Raw genomic sequence first — 16,502 nt, forward strand, 5'->3', positions numbered from 1 at the left:
GACCACATGGTCTTCTCATTTTAATGTCTCCATCTCTGATCCTGTATTCTGTTCTTTTTACCCTGTACCATTTCATTTCACCTTTCACCAAATTAGTCTATTCTTTCTTCCCTATCTAGTCGCATTACTATACTTTTGGACACCTGAATCAGTTTGCTAATTTGTGGACCTCTTTCCACCTCATTAATTACTACTTCATTTATGAAATAAGAAAGTGGTTCTGAATCTTTACAGCTTTAACATGGCTAGAGGTACAGTTGACACTTGAACAACATGGGATTAGGGGGACTGACCCCTGCACAGTCGAAAATCCATGTGTAACTTTTTTTTTGTTGTTAATCCGCACCTGAGGATATTATTTCCATTGCTTTTTAGAGAGAGTGGAAGGGAGGAAGGGATGAGTGGGAGGGGGTGAAAGACAGAGAGAGAGACACTTAGATTAGTTGCCTCTAGGATCAAATCTGCAACCCAGATGCATGCCCTTGATCAGGAATCAAACCTGAGACCCTTCAATGAGCAGGCCAGCGCTCTAACCATTGAGCACACCATCTAGGGCCCATGTATAACTTTTGATTCCCCCAAAACTTAACTACAGTCCCTCGCTATCTTCAATTGGTCCCAGGACTCCCCACGGATACCAGAATTAGTGGATGCTCAGGTCCCTTATATAAAACTAGAGGCCCGATGCACAAAATTCGTGCAAGGGTCTCGGCCCTCGCAGCCCCAGCTTCGTCTGGAAGGATCATCCGGACGGTCGTTTCACTGTTCGGCCGTTCAGTCGATTTGCATATTATACTTTTACTATTATAGATGGCCTAGAACAGTGATGGCGAACCTATGACACGCGAACTCATTTTTTTGGTTGATTTTTCTTAGTTAAGTGGCATTTAAATATATAAAATAAATATCAACAATATAAATCTTTGTTTTACTATGGTTGCAAACATCAAAAAATTTCTACATGTGACACGGCACCAGAGTTAAGTTAGGGTTTTTCAAAATGCTGACACACTGAGCTCAAAAGGTTCGCCATCACTGGCTAGAACAATGCATGTAGTTAGTCCTTCTCAGCTGCAGATTTCCCAACTGCGATCAAAAGTACTGTTTGTGATTCACAGCAGATTGGAAATCTGGGGATTCAGAGTGCTGTATATTTATTTTAAAAAATCTGCATATAAGCGGACCCATTCAGTTCAAACCTATGTTGTTCAAGGGTCAACTATAGACAAATAACAAGCAGTTTAAATATCCAATACTAAGTTATACTCATTTGATGGACTATTTTTATTAATGTAGAAAATGCTTTAAGTGAGAAGAGTATACAATATTGTATATACAATAAGATCTCAGTTACATATTACAATGTGTAGAACATGGGACTGAAAGGAAATACTTCAAAATGTAAACAAAAAAGTAACTACAGGTAAGAGGTTTTAGTCTTTTTGTCTTCTTATTCAGTCTGTGTCTTAACTACCGGCTTTTGTCCCAGTCATTTATAGAGAGTTAACCATAGAGTGAGGTGGAAAGACAGGGATGCAACTAAGCAAAAACAGCAAGATGCAAGACTTTATATAATGACTGAAAGAAGGTACACACACATTCTGTTGTTGAGAGCACACTCCTTGTGGCCAGAGAAGTTGGAATGCCCAGATCTCCTAGCAATGCAGTAAAAGTTCATGTTCAGTTCATGCCCTGTACGAAAGCTCAGTATAGATTCCTTATACACATTTGGGGTAACTGAACATTTCTGTTGTGCATTTGAAGCAGCATAGAGTCCTGGGAGTCTCGGACTAGAAAAACAAAGACTTCACTTAAATCCCTGCTCCATCACCAATTTGATCTGTGGCCTTGAGCAAGTTATTAATGCTTTCACCCATTGTTGCCTTTGGATAGTATGTAGTACCTACCTCCTGTGCCAACCTCAAAATCTTGTTGTCTGAGTCAATTAGATGTAGTGAATGTGAATTCATTAAAGGTAGAATAGTCTATTTCGATGCCATGTATTTGTAATTACTGTCATTAACAGGATCAGAATTCCGTATTTGCCTTATGTACTGGCCAACAGAATGGAGACTGAGTGATGTAATGGTATTGGAGGCCTTTTTAGGTCCAGACAGTGTTGTTAGGATATATGTTGAATGAGAGACGAGTCTAGGTCCTGAAAAAAAGCAAGCATTGGTCATTTGTTTTCAGAGAGGGAAGAGAAATGTTGGACCTCTGTAAACCTTGAGAAGGTAGAAAATTCTGGAATACGTATGTCATTTGACCAAGCAGCCCTGTTTCTGGGAATTTATCCTGTAGGTATTCTTGTATGTATGGAGTACGGTATGTGTTATAAAGTTTATTTTAGCATGGTTTGTAATAGCAAATACTAGAAACAACCTAAGTGTCCATCAGGAAAGGGGCAGGTTAAGTAAATTATGGCAATACATATAATGAAATACTCTACAGCTATAAAAAATGAGTGAGGTAGCACCAATCTTTTAAGAAAAAATATTTTTATTGATTTCAGAGAGGAAGGTAGAGGGAAAGAGAGAAACATCAATGATGAAAGAGAAAATCATTGATTGGTTGCCTCCTACATGCCCCCTACTGGGGATATGCCCTGACTGGAGATGTGTCCTGACCTCCTGATTCATAGGTTGATGCTCAACCACTGAGCAACACAGGCTAGAAGAAAATATTTCTAAGTAGAAGAAGTTCTAGTACAGTGCTAGAATATGCTTGCTACCTTTTGTGTAAAAATAGAGACAAATAAGAATAGATCTTTATTCTTGCTTGTATATGCATAAAGAAATTCTAGAAGGGTATTTTAGAAACTAGTAGCAGTGTTTTCATGGGGCTAGGATGAGGTCTGGGGGTAGATGAGAAACTTTTAACTCTGTGTGCATACATTTATTTATTTTTTACTTTTTAAGCCATGTAATCATATAACTTACTTAAATTAAAAGTGTTTTTTTTTTTTTTTTTTTTTTTATGGAAAGAAACTCTACCTTTGTGACCTGAGGGCAAATGGGGTTGCAGAGGACATACCCGAATAGTTCGTGCACTGTGACTAGCATGTTGTATCCATCGATAATAGAACCATTTGTTTCTTTTAGGTTTATGGTCAAGGTTTAAAAAGAAATGCTTTAAGCTCATCAGGAAGATGCCTATTATTGGTCGCAAGGTAAGTGGGATCTGTATAGATCTTCCTCCCCTACCCACCCCCATCGTCATACCTCTTTCCTTTTATTGACTGAACCTGGTATTCTCAAGGGGGAGGTGTGTTTGTGTCCTCCACCTCCAAGGAACATTTGATAATGTTCGGAGACATTTCTGGTTATCACAGCTGGAGAGGAATGCTGTTGGCATTTAGTGGGTAGTGGCCAGGGATGCTGCTTAAACTTCCTACATACAATGCACAGGACCACCCCTGCACACAGCAGAGGATTATGGCTCAACATGTCAGAATCTCCAAGATCGAGAAACCTTAACCTTTTCTGCAACATATGTGACTAAAGGAGAAAGGAGATGTCTGTCAAGAATTTGAAATTAGAAAACTTGACAGAAGTGACATGATGCTCTGGAGCAATATTTGCTGGGCTGATTGTAGTTATTTATGTGGGGGTTGAGTGCTTATGTGGTTTAGATCAAGGTTGGCAAACTCTGTAAAGGCTGGATATGAAACATTTTAGGCTTTGTAGGCCATACTGTGTCACAGCTCCTCAACTCTGCCCTTGCAGAGGGAATGCAGCAACAGGATCATAGGTAGAGGAATGCACCTGGCCGTATTCCAGGGAGCTTTCTTTACAAAAATAGGCGTAGGCCAGATTTGGGTTGTAGTTTGCTGATCCCAGGTTTAGAAACTTCGATAACAGAGCTATTCTCTTGCTCTTTGTACCTATCCATAGTCTAGTATGTTCCCTTTACTGTATTTTCTCTGCCCTCACCCTCACTGAGGATAAAACAGTCACCTCTGTACCCTTCCTTTTTATCACAGATGAAGATAAACAGGGCAGGCCCCATTGCAAGCTTTAAGGAAGCAAATGAGTTCTTGATGTCTTCATCTCCTCCAGTATCCTGCCCTTCACCTCAGCTTCTCATCAATCTTTCTTTTATTTTTGGCTTTCAATTCCCTTTTCTGGCCAGACCAGCAATGATGTCAGTTATCTTTAGCCTTTAACTGAAATCCATTCAGAGCACTATATAAACACTCCCAACTATGTATTATCAAGTTCATTTCCTGTGGGGAAGTAGAAGTAATAACTGGGGTGGAGATGGGGCATGAGAGTAGATACATAGGCTTTTATTTTACTCCAAATTACATTAAGCCCCCAAATTAAATCTGCTTTGGTCCTTATAGAATAAGGGGTCAGGGAAGAGGGAAGATATAATGGATGGACTGGCTCATTAAGGATAATAGCATTTCCCCTTTTCAGTCCCTATATTTTTCCTGCCCTTATTTTTCTTCATGTTTTTTTCTCTTTCAATTTCATATTTTGAGACAGTGCTAGGGTTTCAGAACCTATTCTTAGATTTATGAACTAACAGAATTGCAAGGGGCTTAGAAACTATATAATGAATCACCTTTCATATTTTAGAAGCAGATTTTGAGGCTCAGAGACAAGTTATTTATTTTGAGTGAGCACTTTGGTTACAAGCTGTGGCCAGCTTGAGGGATAGAATGCTGTCTTCCTGGCACTTCCCAGGGTGGCTTGAGCTTACGTGGGGGGAGGTGTGCAGGGCCTCCAGAAGCCCCCTGTGCTCTCTACCTGTCTTTTGAAGGAGTTCATCACTTGGACAAGCACCAGAGTCCATTTTACTGCTGTTTGGCCCGTTTTCTGGTGACTGTTCGTGGCTCTACCTTTGTTTCTTTAGCGGACACACTAGCTGCTGCCAGGGCAGGAACAAGGTTCAAATGTTGCCCTCAAAGAAGTGCTGACATTAGCAAATGCAAACCAAGTAGAGCAGTGGTGATGTTGACATGGGGTGGCGGGGGGGAACGAGTGCATCTTTGACCTTCAGAGAAAAAGTCAACTTTTCAGATTTCTAAGAAACTGTTGCACATGCCAGAAAGTAGTTGCACAAACTGTCATCATCTCTCTTTAAGAAAAAAGTACCCTCCTTTTTCTGTAGTGTTTGTGTGGTGCCCAGCCTTTGGCAGTTGACTTAGTGTCACAACTGGTTCTTCTCTATACTGTATTCTTCCGCCTCCTTGTTAACTTTGTCTTTCTTACCTTTGGAGATCCAAGATGAGTTGAACAAGGTCAAGGATGATATTATCAAGAACATGTCATTTCTGAAAGTGGATAAGGAGTATGTGAAGGTTCTGCCCTCTCAAGGTCTGAGCTCGTCTGAAGTTCTGGAGAAGCTCAAGGAGTACAGCTCTATGGGTATGACTCTCTGCACATGCATGCTACCTACTTCAGTAACCTGGCTGGGCGGCCAGTTAATGTTTGTGAAGTTAAGAACAATTCATCCTGCGCGCGCGCGCGCTCTCTCTCTCTCTCTCTCTCTCTCTCTCTCTCTCTCTCTCTTTCTCTCAGACACACACTCAGCCTCACCCTCTCTCTCACATGTGCAAGAGAAGAAAAGAAAGGTTCATCCAGATATGTAAATGCTCAGAAGGGCCTGTCTCAAACGTTGACTTTCATATTTTAAAATTTATATTTAGATTCATCTTCATCCATAAAACAAACAAATCTCAGACAGTGGAACTTGGTTCCGTTTCCTTTTGTAAGCCTGAGAAAAACAGATACATTTGTTCTTTGAAAAGATAGTATGTGTAATAAAAATGAGTGACTTACTTAATTTCTCTATGCTTCAACTTCTGTCTCTCTGCAATGGGAATGGGAATACTTATTTGAAAGGATGATTATAGAGATTGAATAAGATTATACATGTAAATGGATAATACCTGGTATATAGTAAGTGCTCAATAAATGTTAATTATTAACACAAATGCATGTTTGTTACACATTAAAGTCATATTATGAATACTTTTTTAAAGTAGGCTTTTTAGTTTGGGATAATTTATAGAAAATTTGCAAAGATAATAGATTTCCCATCTATCCCTTATCCAGCTTCTCCTGATTTTAACATTTAAAATAACATTTGTCAAAACTAAAAATTAACATTGGTACAGTTCTATTAACTGAACTACAAATTCTCTTCTGATTTCACCAGTTTTCCCACTAATGTCCTTTTTTATGTTCTAGGACCCAGCCCAGGATACCATGTTGCATTTAAAAAATACATTTTAGTCCTAGCTGGTATGGCTCAGTGGATAGAGTCTGTTGGCCTGTGGACTGAAAGGTCCCGGGTTTGATTCTAGTCAAGGGCACAAGCTTTACGGGCTTGATCCCCAGTAAGGGGCATGCAGGAGGCAGCCGATCAATGATTCTCTCTCATCATTAATGTTTCTCTCTCTCTCTCCCTCTCCCTTCCTCTCCGAAATCAATAAAAATCTATTTTAAAAATCAAAAATACATTTAAAAATGTTAAATGCAATATGTTGAACTTTTAACATTGGCTGGTACAAAAGTAGGTACAGTCCAGGATTTGTAGATGATATAAAGTAGGAATTAGCACTCTGAGACCTGTATATTAAGGGTTTCTGTGATGATGAGGTCTGGCTGCTGCCTTCCCTTCCATTTTTAAGTCACCATCCACTAGTATACTCTGTAACAGCAGTAAATGAACAGGAAATGAAACCAGGTATCCTAATTTTGAAAGTCTGGTGGCCTCTGGCCTGAACATACACCTGGTACAGAGCAGGGTCCTCTATGGAAAGAGGGAAGTCAAGCTGGCAGCAAAGCAGAGTTTGGCAGGTTGGTGAGATTGAGGGGTTAGTCTGGATATTCACTACTCAGTCCTCTGCCCTTTCATTGGAGCTGAAGATCTTTGTTTTGTGGAGCCCATGACTACAGTCACTTTTAGTGACTACAGCGACTACTACTCACTTTCAACAGGGCACAGCCATATTGTAGCAAAAGGACCCAGACACCCACATTCACACATTTGTTGGTATAATGGAGAGTGTGTGATGTGGAACCTCAGGCAGGAGATGGAAAGGTGGGCCTTGTATTCTGGTCAGGAATCTTTCTGGTGAGCTTTACCCCAATGTTGACTGTTCTGATCCTGGATGGAGCAGCAGATGTTGCTGGAAGCAGGTGGCTAATTCTGGGTGGGTTTCCAGACTCTGTCTGAAGGAGGGGCCCTGAGGCTAAGCTGTCTCATTGTGGCTTGTGTGGCCATGGATTCAATTCCCTGACTCCAACCCTCCTGACTGTACTGCAGTTTCACTTTTTCTCTGCCACCTCTGCTCATAACAGTCCCCACACTCCCTAGGACTAGATCGGAAGGGCGGGAAGGAAGAAGGAAGCATTGCTGACAAGGGCAAGCTGAGCCCTGCAGAGAACATAGAATGATATATAGATGGAGGGAAAAGTTTCTGCTGCGAGAAGGCAGTTGGGGAATGCCGGGAGCCGGTCCATGCTTGCTGTTTCAAGGGACCCGGCATATATGGCATACTGTTCTTAATATGTTTGCTCACCTTCTTGGCACTATGTGTTTTAACCAAGGTCTCTGAGAAAGGTTGTTTCCCCAGGTAGGGATTTTCCCCTGAAGTTAGGGAGGGAATAAAACCCCTCAACTAAGTGCCAGGCGGGTAATTAATCACTTTAACTACGAACAATCATGCATAAGCTACATAATCTTTACTCCCTGGAATGGAGATAAGAAACACCCTAACCTTTGTAATAGAGATTGATAGGATTGAATCAACTGGTATAAATACAGATGTAACAAGACAGCAAGAGACAGAACTTAGAACACAGAACTTAGAAGGCAGAACTAAGAAGACAGAACCTACACAGAACTTAGAATACGGAACCAAGAGAGACAGAACCTAGGCACAGAACCTACACAGAACGTTCTCTGGAGACAGAAGAACTTCGCTGGAGAGAACATGGCAAAAGTTCCTGGACAGAAACTGGCCTCAGAACCTAGAGACAGAACCTAGCGAGAGAACATGGCAAAAGATCCTGGACTGAACCTGACTACAGAAATTGGCAAGAGAACCTGACTAGAACCTGATGACAGAACCTGGCTGGAGATCCTAAGCAGAACTTCGCTGGAGATCCAGACCAGAACTTGGCTGGAGATCCTGGCTAGAGATCCTGGCTAGGCTGCTGATCAACTGAACGCTGTCTCCGTGTCATTCCTTCTTCGCCGACTCCGTCCACACCTTTGGGGAACCCCTGGACCTGCTGGGGCTGGACCCCGGCAGGGGAAGAGGACAGCATACTTACTGGACTTTATTGTACTAAGTGCTGTGGGTATCTTTTTCATATGTTGATACTAATTGATGACCTTTATTTTGCTGTGGTAGCTGTAATGGATTTTTTCTTTCTTGATATAATATAAAGACACCTTTGGATTTCTACTCAAAATTTTTTTTTCTTTTGTACTCAAAGGACTTTCTTTGCATTTCTTCTTTTTAGACCCTACCTGTCCTCCTAAAACTTTCTGCTTACTGACCCAGTGATGTTAACTTTCTCTGCAGACGTCATGTGGCAGGAAGGGCGAGCCTCCGGAGCGGTGTACAGTGGGGAGGAGAAGCTCACCGAGCTCCTCGTGAAGGTGATGCCCGGGACTCGAGGGGAGTGCGGTGGTCTGTGCCAGTTTATAGTACCTCATTGCTGTCTACTTTGTAATTAAATGAAAGTGTAGACAGTTTCTCTTCACCCAAACAGGTGAACACATACAATACTGTCAAAGACATCTTCAGTCTGTAATAAAGTAAAATATTGTTTATGTGTGCAGGCTTTATTGACACCCTGTGTAGAAGGCAGATTAACAGGGAAGGTATGCCCAGAGTTTGAGATTAATATTAAGACACATTTTGTTTGATAAGAAGAGACATGGGAGAGAAACTTGGTTATAATTTCCGATACTACCTGACTCTCAAATCAGATGATCTGAGAATGAGTGTGGTTTCACTTATAATGAAAGTACTTCTCATTTTTGTTGACTTTAGAATTGTCTTTAGCATCTTCCATTTCTAGTCAGATTTAATTTTGAAATCCCACTTTGCCATATAAAATCGGCATTGACTGATGGTCTCTGCGATCTTTGTGTTTGATTATTATGATCAGACGGCTTATACCGTACTAAGTATAGGTTTTGCTCAGCTGTATCTTGACATAATGCTCCAACCTTATTTCCACGTTTAAAAATGCTTCCGTGGCTTCCTGTCATCTACAGGATAAAACACAAGCTGCTTATGAGGCAGAGAATGCCAAGGCCCTCCGTGAGCCAGCTCCCATACTTTTGGCAAACACTCCTACTACTTTCCCATGCAAACACTACCGGTGCCTTTTCTTTTTACAGAGCGCACCTTGCTCTTACGTTGTTCGCTTTTCGCCCTTCACTCCGCCTGTTGTGAATGTGAATTCCTATTTCTCTCAGGGTTCCGCTCAGCAGACACCTCCAGACCACTCAGGATGCTCATTATTCCCTCCTTAAGGCCCCTACCTTCCCGCGCACACACAGCTGGCATTGCACATAGAACAACGGCTGCTTTGTGCCAGACACTCTACTAAGTGCTTTGCAGTGTGTTCTGTTATTTGCTTATCGCCAGAACCCTATCAGATCAGCACCTTAATTACCCTTTTAGCATATGAGAAAACTGAGCCTCAGAGGTTATTTGTCCTGAGATTACACAGCTAGAAGTGACAGGCAAAGCTTAACCTTCTACCTGAGGCTGCTTGGCGTTGTAGTCTGCTTTTAACCACATCATACTTCCTCTCCTACCGCATTGTAAAATAATTTCTTTTCCTGTGTGTCTCCTCCACTGTAATTTGATCTTCTTTAGGTTGGGGGACATAGTCTACCATTTTCCAGTGTCTAATGTTGTGCCTAATACCTAGAAATTTTGGTTTAGTGTATGATTGTTCTGTACAGCTTAATTGTCTTGCTTCATATCTGCTTGCATTCCTTTGCAGGCTTATGGAGATTTTGCATGGAGTAATCCCCTGCATCCAGATATCTTCCCAGGACTCCGGAAGATAGAAGCAGAGATTGTGAGGATAGCTTGTTCCCTTTTCAATGGGGGACCGGATTCCTGTGGATGTGTAAGTATATGCAGGTGGCATCCAGTATTTTTTTTAGCTTAAATTAGAACATTTTCCTTTTTTTATTACATAAATGATACGTGATTATTGTAGAAAGATCCAGATTAACAGCAATTTAAAAATACTGTTTGTAGCCCTAGCCAGTTTGGCTCAGTGGATAGAGCATTGGCCTGTGGACTGAAGGGTCCCGAGTTCGATTCCAGTCAAGGGCACATGCTTGGGTTGCGGGATTGTTCCCCAGTAGGGGGCGTGCAGAAGGCAGCCAGTCAATGATTCTCTCTCATCATTGATGTTTCTATCTCTCTCTCCCTCTTCCTTCCTCTCTGAAATCAATAAAAATATATTTAAAAAATAAAAATACTGCTTGTAGTTTTGTAATTCATAGAGTATCAACATTTTGGCATATATTCTTCTAGATAATCTTTCTCTTCAATTTTTTACTTTGAAAAACTTTACATTTACATAAAGTTGCCAGAATAGTTTAAAGAACACCCTGGATTCGCTAAATATATTTTGCCCTATCTGCTCTCTGCTTCCTTCTTTCCCTTCCTCTCTTTCTTCCATCCACCCACCTTCCTATCCATTTATGTATATAATTTGTTGAACCATGTCGTAGTGACTTGTTTTTATACTTTCTCATTTTAATTGAGCTGGAAGTTTACTTTCTGATTTTGCCATAAATCGAATATCATTTAGTTGGTTTAGGAATACAGGAAGATGGTATCATTTATATTTAAGACACACATGTTTTAACTATTCTTTTCAGTAAACATTTGTTAGTTTTCCTAAACTGTGATTGATAAACTTCTGTTTAGATTTGTTACTACAAACTAATACTGTCTTCCTAGAAAAAATGAAATCTCAGCTTATGCAGCATAGAGTTAGATTTAACCCAGTGTGCTGCAGTGGTAACCTAGAGGTGCTCACCCTATCAGATACTTTTGTAATCATTATAAAGTCTGCAAATTTAATTATCGAAGGGCCCATCCAAAAACAATAACTTTTAATAGTTACTTTTTGTGTTTTTCCAGTAAGCTGTACTGTTTTACTATTATGTTGGCACCATGGTAAATCAGCATAGCATGTTCAAATATTCAGTAGGTAACAGAACTGGTATTCATGGCATTCATTTCCCAAAAATAATTCCAAAATAGTTACAAACTGGACCAATAACAGGTTCTCGTAAGGCATTTTGATGAACAGTGTGATATAGAGGGTAGATGACAATATACTTACAGTATGTAGTGTTCTCCTGTGTCTCTTTTAAGAGACCAAAGGTTAAACAAGCACAAAACAGATTGACCTTACCCAATAAAGTTGAAGATAGAAGTCTTAAGACCCTGAAATTCTCCAACTCAGGATATATCCTAGAAAGACGTGTGTGTATTAGGATAGATGTATATTCATAACAGCATTGCTCATGATAGCTAAAAACTGGAAATAAATCAGATGTCTATCAACAGTAGGGTGGATAAGGAAATTATGTATGTTTCAGTCCATTCGAGTTGTTACTCAAATTGATGCCCAAATCGCTCCATTTTTGACCAGTGGGAGCTTTCTAATTTCGGTTCCTGGGTCCTTTTGCATGACTCATGTCGTCTTTTACTAGTAAAGCTTCCATTCTTCCCCTTTTTTTTGACAAAATATTTTTATTATTCCATGTTCATCTTGTACGTTTCTGCTCTAGACCCGGGGTCAGCCATTTGTGCAAGGAACCCTGGTTCATTTATAACTCTGTAAAATACTTACATGGTTTCTAAGTAAAATTTATGGAACAAGACAGATTTTAAAACAACTGGAAAAAGAATCCAGAGAGACAAATAAATAGAAAGTACAAAAGCAAAGCTAAGAAACATGAAGGGCAGATTGAGAAAGGCTAAAACAGGGTTTAAAGCAGCCAGGAAAAAACAAAACAAAACTACCTGTAAAGGTGTAACTATTAGAACAAGTGATATTCTCAGTAGCAGCAATGCCTGGGGCAGCTGGGGTAGATGAAAAGACTGGCAATGAGCTGATAATTGTTGGAGCTGCGTGATCAGTACAGGGGTTTTATTAATTCCCTTATTAGTTGTGTCTGATTACATTTTAGTCTTCCATTGGGTTTTTAAATTTTGTTTACTGTATTTTTCATTCTTGAGAATTCTATTTGGTTTGTTCGTTCATTCGTTCAATCCTCACTAGAGGAGGAAAGGGGCGGGGGGCGGGGGGAGAGAGAGAGATTGATTTTGATCTGTTGCCTTTAGTAGATGCCCCGACCAGGGATGGTGCCCTAACCAGGAATTGAACCAGCAGCCCTTTGGTGCACAGGACAGCGTTCAACCAGCTGAGCCACGTGGGCTGAGCTCTTCTTTTGTTTTTTAAATCTGTTTGGTGGTTCTTTATTGTCCCTTGGCTTTTAGTTTATTTATATATGTTGCATGTAATTATTTTATACTAGAAGCCTGGTGCATGACATTCATGCACTTAGGGGTGGAGGGTCTTCTCAGCCCGGTTTGACTGACACCATTGCCACCGTGCTCGCCAGCCATCAGCCCGGCTTGTGGGAGCACACTGACTACCAGGGGGCAACACCTGTGTTGAGCACCTGTCCCCTGGTGGTCAGTGTGTGTCATAGCGACTGGTCGTTCCACCATTCTGTCAATTTGCATATTACCCTTTTATTATATAGGATTCTTTTCTGACAATTCCATTGTTCATGGCCTTATCTTTCTGTTTCTGCTGGTTTCGCTCGTGTTGTCTTGCATCCTTATAGTTGTGTTTTTTATTTATTTATTTTTTTACTATAAACCACTCATTTTCCTGGGAACTTAACTTTAAGGCCTAGATTTAAGTTAAGTTCTTCCAGAAAAGGTTTGTAATTACTTCTGTCAGTTGCTGGGAAGTACTACCACATTGGAACCAATTTTAGTCCAGTTCATAGCTTATAGTTTTGCACTACAGAGGTAGTTGAGTTCAGACCACAAACTCACATAAAAGCTGCCTTTTCATACGTGGTTTACAAATCCTTATTTTTCTTTACCTGAGCAACAGCAATTTTTCTTGATGTCCTCTTCTGTACCAGTGGGATTTTTTTCTTGTACCCTCAGATTGTGGGTGTAATTCCATTTTTCTTCAGCCATCTCCCATTAGCCTCCTTACTTTGGGCAGGTCCTAAATTTATCTCCTGTTCTTGAATGGGCGTGGGAGTTTAAGGACTCTTGGGATTGGCAGCCACCCTCAGAGTTAAAGCCAGCTTTGGCACTCACTTATTTTGTAGGATTCTTGATTTTGTTTTGTTTGCACTTTCAGATACTCCTTTACGTTAGCTCAGTGGCAGATATTTTAAAAAAGTAATGTTTTATCAGGCTTTTTAAAAAATGAATCCTCACCTGGGGATATTTTTCCATTGATTTTTTTAGAGAGAGTGGAAGGGAGGGGGAGAGACAAAGAGGGAAACATTGATGTGAGACACATCGATTGATTGCCTCCCACATGCGCCCTGAGCAGGCTGGGGGATTGAGCCTGCAAACGAGGTATTATGTTACCTTGACCAGAATCAAACCCATGACCCTTTAGTCCAGGGGCCTAACCACTGAGTCAAACTGGTTAGGGCTTACCAGGTTTTTTAGTTTCAGGTAGGAGCATTGCCCAAGGTATATGATCTGTATTGCTGGAGATAGAAGTTCCATGACTGTTTTGTGTGTTTTTTTCCACGTGAGAGACCTTTGTGTACTTGAAAGCCTCTCTACCCCTGAATCTCTTCCCTGTTTTTCCTAGGTTACTCAGCTGTTCCTTAGGGAATACGATTTCCAAACAGATTGCGCCCAGCCCTGTCTTTCTTCTCTGGACGCTTTCTGGTTACGGCAGCCACATGGACATAGTTCTCCAAGTGTAGAGGGACATTGATCTTTCAGTCTCTGTCTTACTTATCTGGGTTCACTAACCTTATCTTAGGCCTTTGCTCTAAGTCAGACTTTTTATTCTCAGCCGTGTTTATTCTGTTCCTTTCTGCTCCTAGTTCTGTATCGGTGCTGGTTGGGACTGTGTTTTTTTAAAGTTTGCAGTCTCATTTTGTTGTTTCAGTGTCCAGCTTTTCAACTCTTTTCTGGAATTCATGACCTGATGATGTTGTCTTGTAGTGAGCAACGGCTATGAGGAATGTCCTTCTCCTTAGGTGGTTACCGTCGGAGTTGGCTTTATTTTGCACGCTACTTTTTTCCTTGTATGTTTGCATCGTTGCCATGCCATTTTCTTTCATCTTGGCTCATGCTTAGGTGACTCTCTCTGGACATTCTATTTGTTCTGATGCGTGGTGGGTGATTTCTTGTCTGAGAGCATTTGGTTGAGGCAGGATTCAGCTAAAGCTTTGTTACACCTGTATTTCAATATATCTAGGTCTCATCTTCTGATAGTTTGTTAAAAGTTAACCATACCGGAGTTCACTCTGCCTGGTTGGAAGGGAATAATACCCATTGGGCTTTGATTATTTCCTTAACCCATCTTGTATTTCTGCAGTCTCCACTTTAAAGAATCAGTCCAGATGTTCTCTCCGCATTTTGCTCTTTCTCCCTAGCTGCTGTGTCTACCACTCTGATCTGAAGAGCAGGAGAGAAGATAAGGAAACCCCTTCCATTTGCTTCTCCGAAGATTTGGGAGTATTGATGAGAATGGTCAGGATTTTGCTGAGTTGCCTGGATAACTTCCAGGGCTTAGAAGAGGGAATATGTATTGTGTTTTGCTCTCTGCTATGGATTGGAAACTTGCTTCTTCCTTTCATTGCCAGTATTTGAAGTTTATTGCATCAGATTATATCTCGTTCCTCCTTTGGTTCTTATTACACGTTGTTACTACTGTTTTTCTTTAGTCTTCCAGGTATTGGGAGGAAGTCCGTGAAGTAGTTTTAGTCTTCTGGAAGTCCGGCGCTAGGGTATTTGTACTTTGTTTTTGTGTAGGTACAACTAAGCCATGTCTCTCCTGTTACAATCTTCTTTAGTGGATGTGTCAGGGCTCAGGAGAAGGATGGAATCTAAGATCTCCAATCTCTTCTCAAGCTTAGACTTTAGACTGAAATCTCTGGGATCATTCAGCTTCTCAGTCTGCCTCTGTCTCTGTATGTGCCTCTGTCTCTTGAGGAGCTGCTTTCAGTGAAGAAAGCTCAGAGGTGGGGAACGTGAAGACAAAGCCTAAGGGTTGGGCTGTCTTTAGACTATTCCCATTTAAGGTATTACACTTCTTGTTCTTTAGCCTTCAACTTTTTTCCTTTTATTAACTTCATTTGCCTCAAAATGGATGAGAGGGGACTATATACCAAAAGAAATTAAGTTGCCAAGGCAACTGGCTTATGCAAATGTCAGTAAGACCAAACATCACCTAAAAGAAAAATTTCCAAACAGGTCATGTCCTGCTCTTGTTTTTGACACACATTTCATTTGTTAGAGTGAGAATTACTATAAATGTTAAAAGAAGTTGACTAACATAACAAATAGTGATTGGAGCCTCTTACTTCACAGCTAAATTTTCATTTCCCTTTGGGTGCAGGGGGAGGAGGGAAATGGGAGAATCTTTAAACACAGAATTTGGGGATCAGAAATAAGAATTAGAAGTAGAATTAAGGTATCCCAGCTTTAATAGTAAAAAATACACTGATATTTGCTTAACATATATCAATGTTGATTTGATTAACTGTTGAACTAAATATAGGACATGTGAAGTGAGTAACTAGGGTTTGGAAATATTTTTGCTTATGTCATTACTTGACCTTAGTAAGAGATGGACTCCTTGGAGACTGACTTTGCTGGTGCTTTTCCGACTTGCTTCACAGCTGGTTTGACTTCTCATGTGACATGCTGAGGTTTTGTGCTGGAGCACAGGACATGCTGCTGATTTGCAGAGCTGACCTCAGCTGTAAGCACTTTTGTCTTCTCCAGCATTGAAGTGCAGAGACTACACACAAGTGTGCTATGCCCACGTTCAGTGCATTACTTTGTGGATGATGGTCACATGTTTCATGAAGACTTCCTGAATCAGAAATGATTCAGCTTTTCTCAGCTAACCTTCCATATAACTCCTGACTACTGGGATTTGTTACCCAATGCCATTTGTCCTATATATGGATATTATTTTAGGAAGTTTCAGTAATCACCCTCTCTCATTCTGTCTCATACTTAGCTACACTAAATACAAAAACGTAGGACGTTTTACTTCTTATCAACAGATGCTAATGGATGACATTGGGTGCATCACTTTAGTCTCTCATCAGCTCACCTGTGTAATGTAAAAGCTATATAAGATCCTATAAGTCTTTGGAAATGGTAAATTTAAGAAAATATCCACCTAGCTCAGTGCTATGGCTTTTCTTTTTCGGCTTGTTTTAAAATTATTCATTCTTAGATGTTATCAAAAGAT

General features: G+C 40.6%; 1 protein-coding gene across 2 annotated transcripts in view; it reads left to right on the plus strand.

Moving 5' to 3' along the window:
* The window catches only part of SGPL1 (sphingosine-1-phosphate lyase 1), a 59,173-nt gene that overhangs the window by 29,241 nt on the left and 13,430 nt on the right, over positions 1-16,502 (plus strand). For both annotated transcript variants that reach the window (XM_036336993.1, XM_036336994.1), the window contains 4 exons: positions 3,102-3,169; positions 5,228-5,375; positions 8,549-8,625; positions 9,990-10,118. In XM_036336993.1, the coding sequence (XP_036192886.1) occupies positions 3,102-3,169; positions 5,228-5,375; positions 8,549-8,625; positions 9,990-10,118 (422 nt within the window). The remainder of the gene's footprint in view (positions 1-3,101; positions 3,170-5,227; positions 5,376-8,548; positions 8,626-9,989; positions 10,119-16,502) is intronic.

Source organism: Myotis myotis, unplaced genomic scaffold (genome assembly GCF_014108235.1).
Source record: "Myotis myotis isolate mMyoMyo1 unplaced genomic scaffold, mMyoMyo1.p scaffold_m19_p_15, whole genome shotgun sequence".
Classification (NCBI taxonomy): domain Eukaryota; kingdom Metazoa; phylum Chordata; class Mammalia; order Chiroptera; family Vespertilionidae; genus Myotis; species Myotis myotis.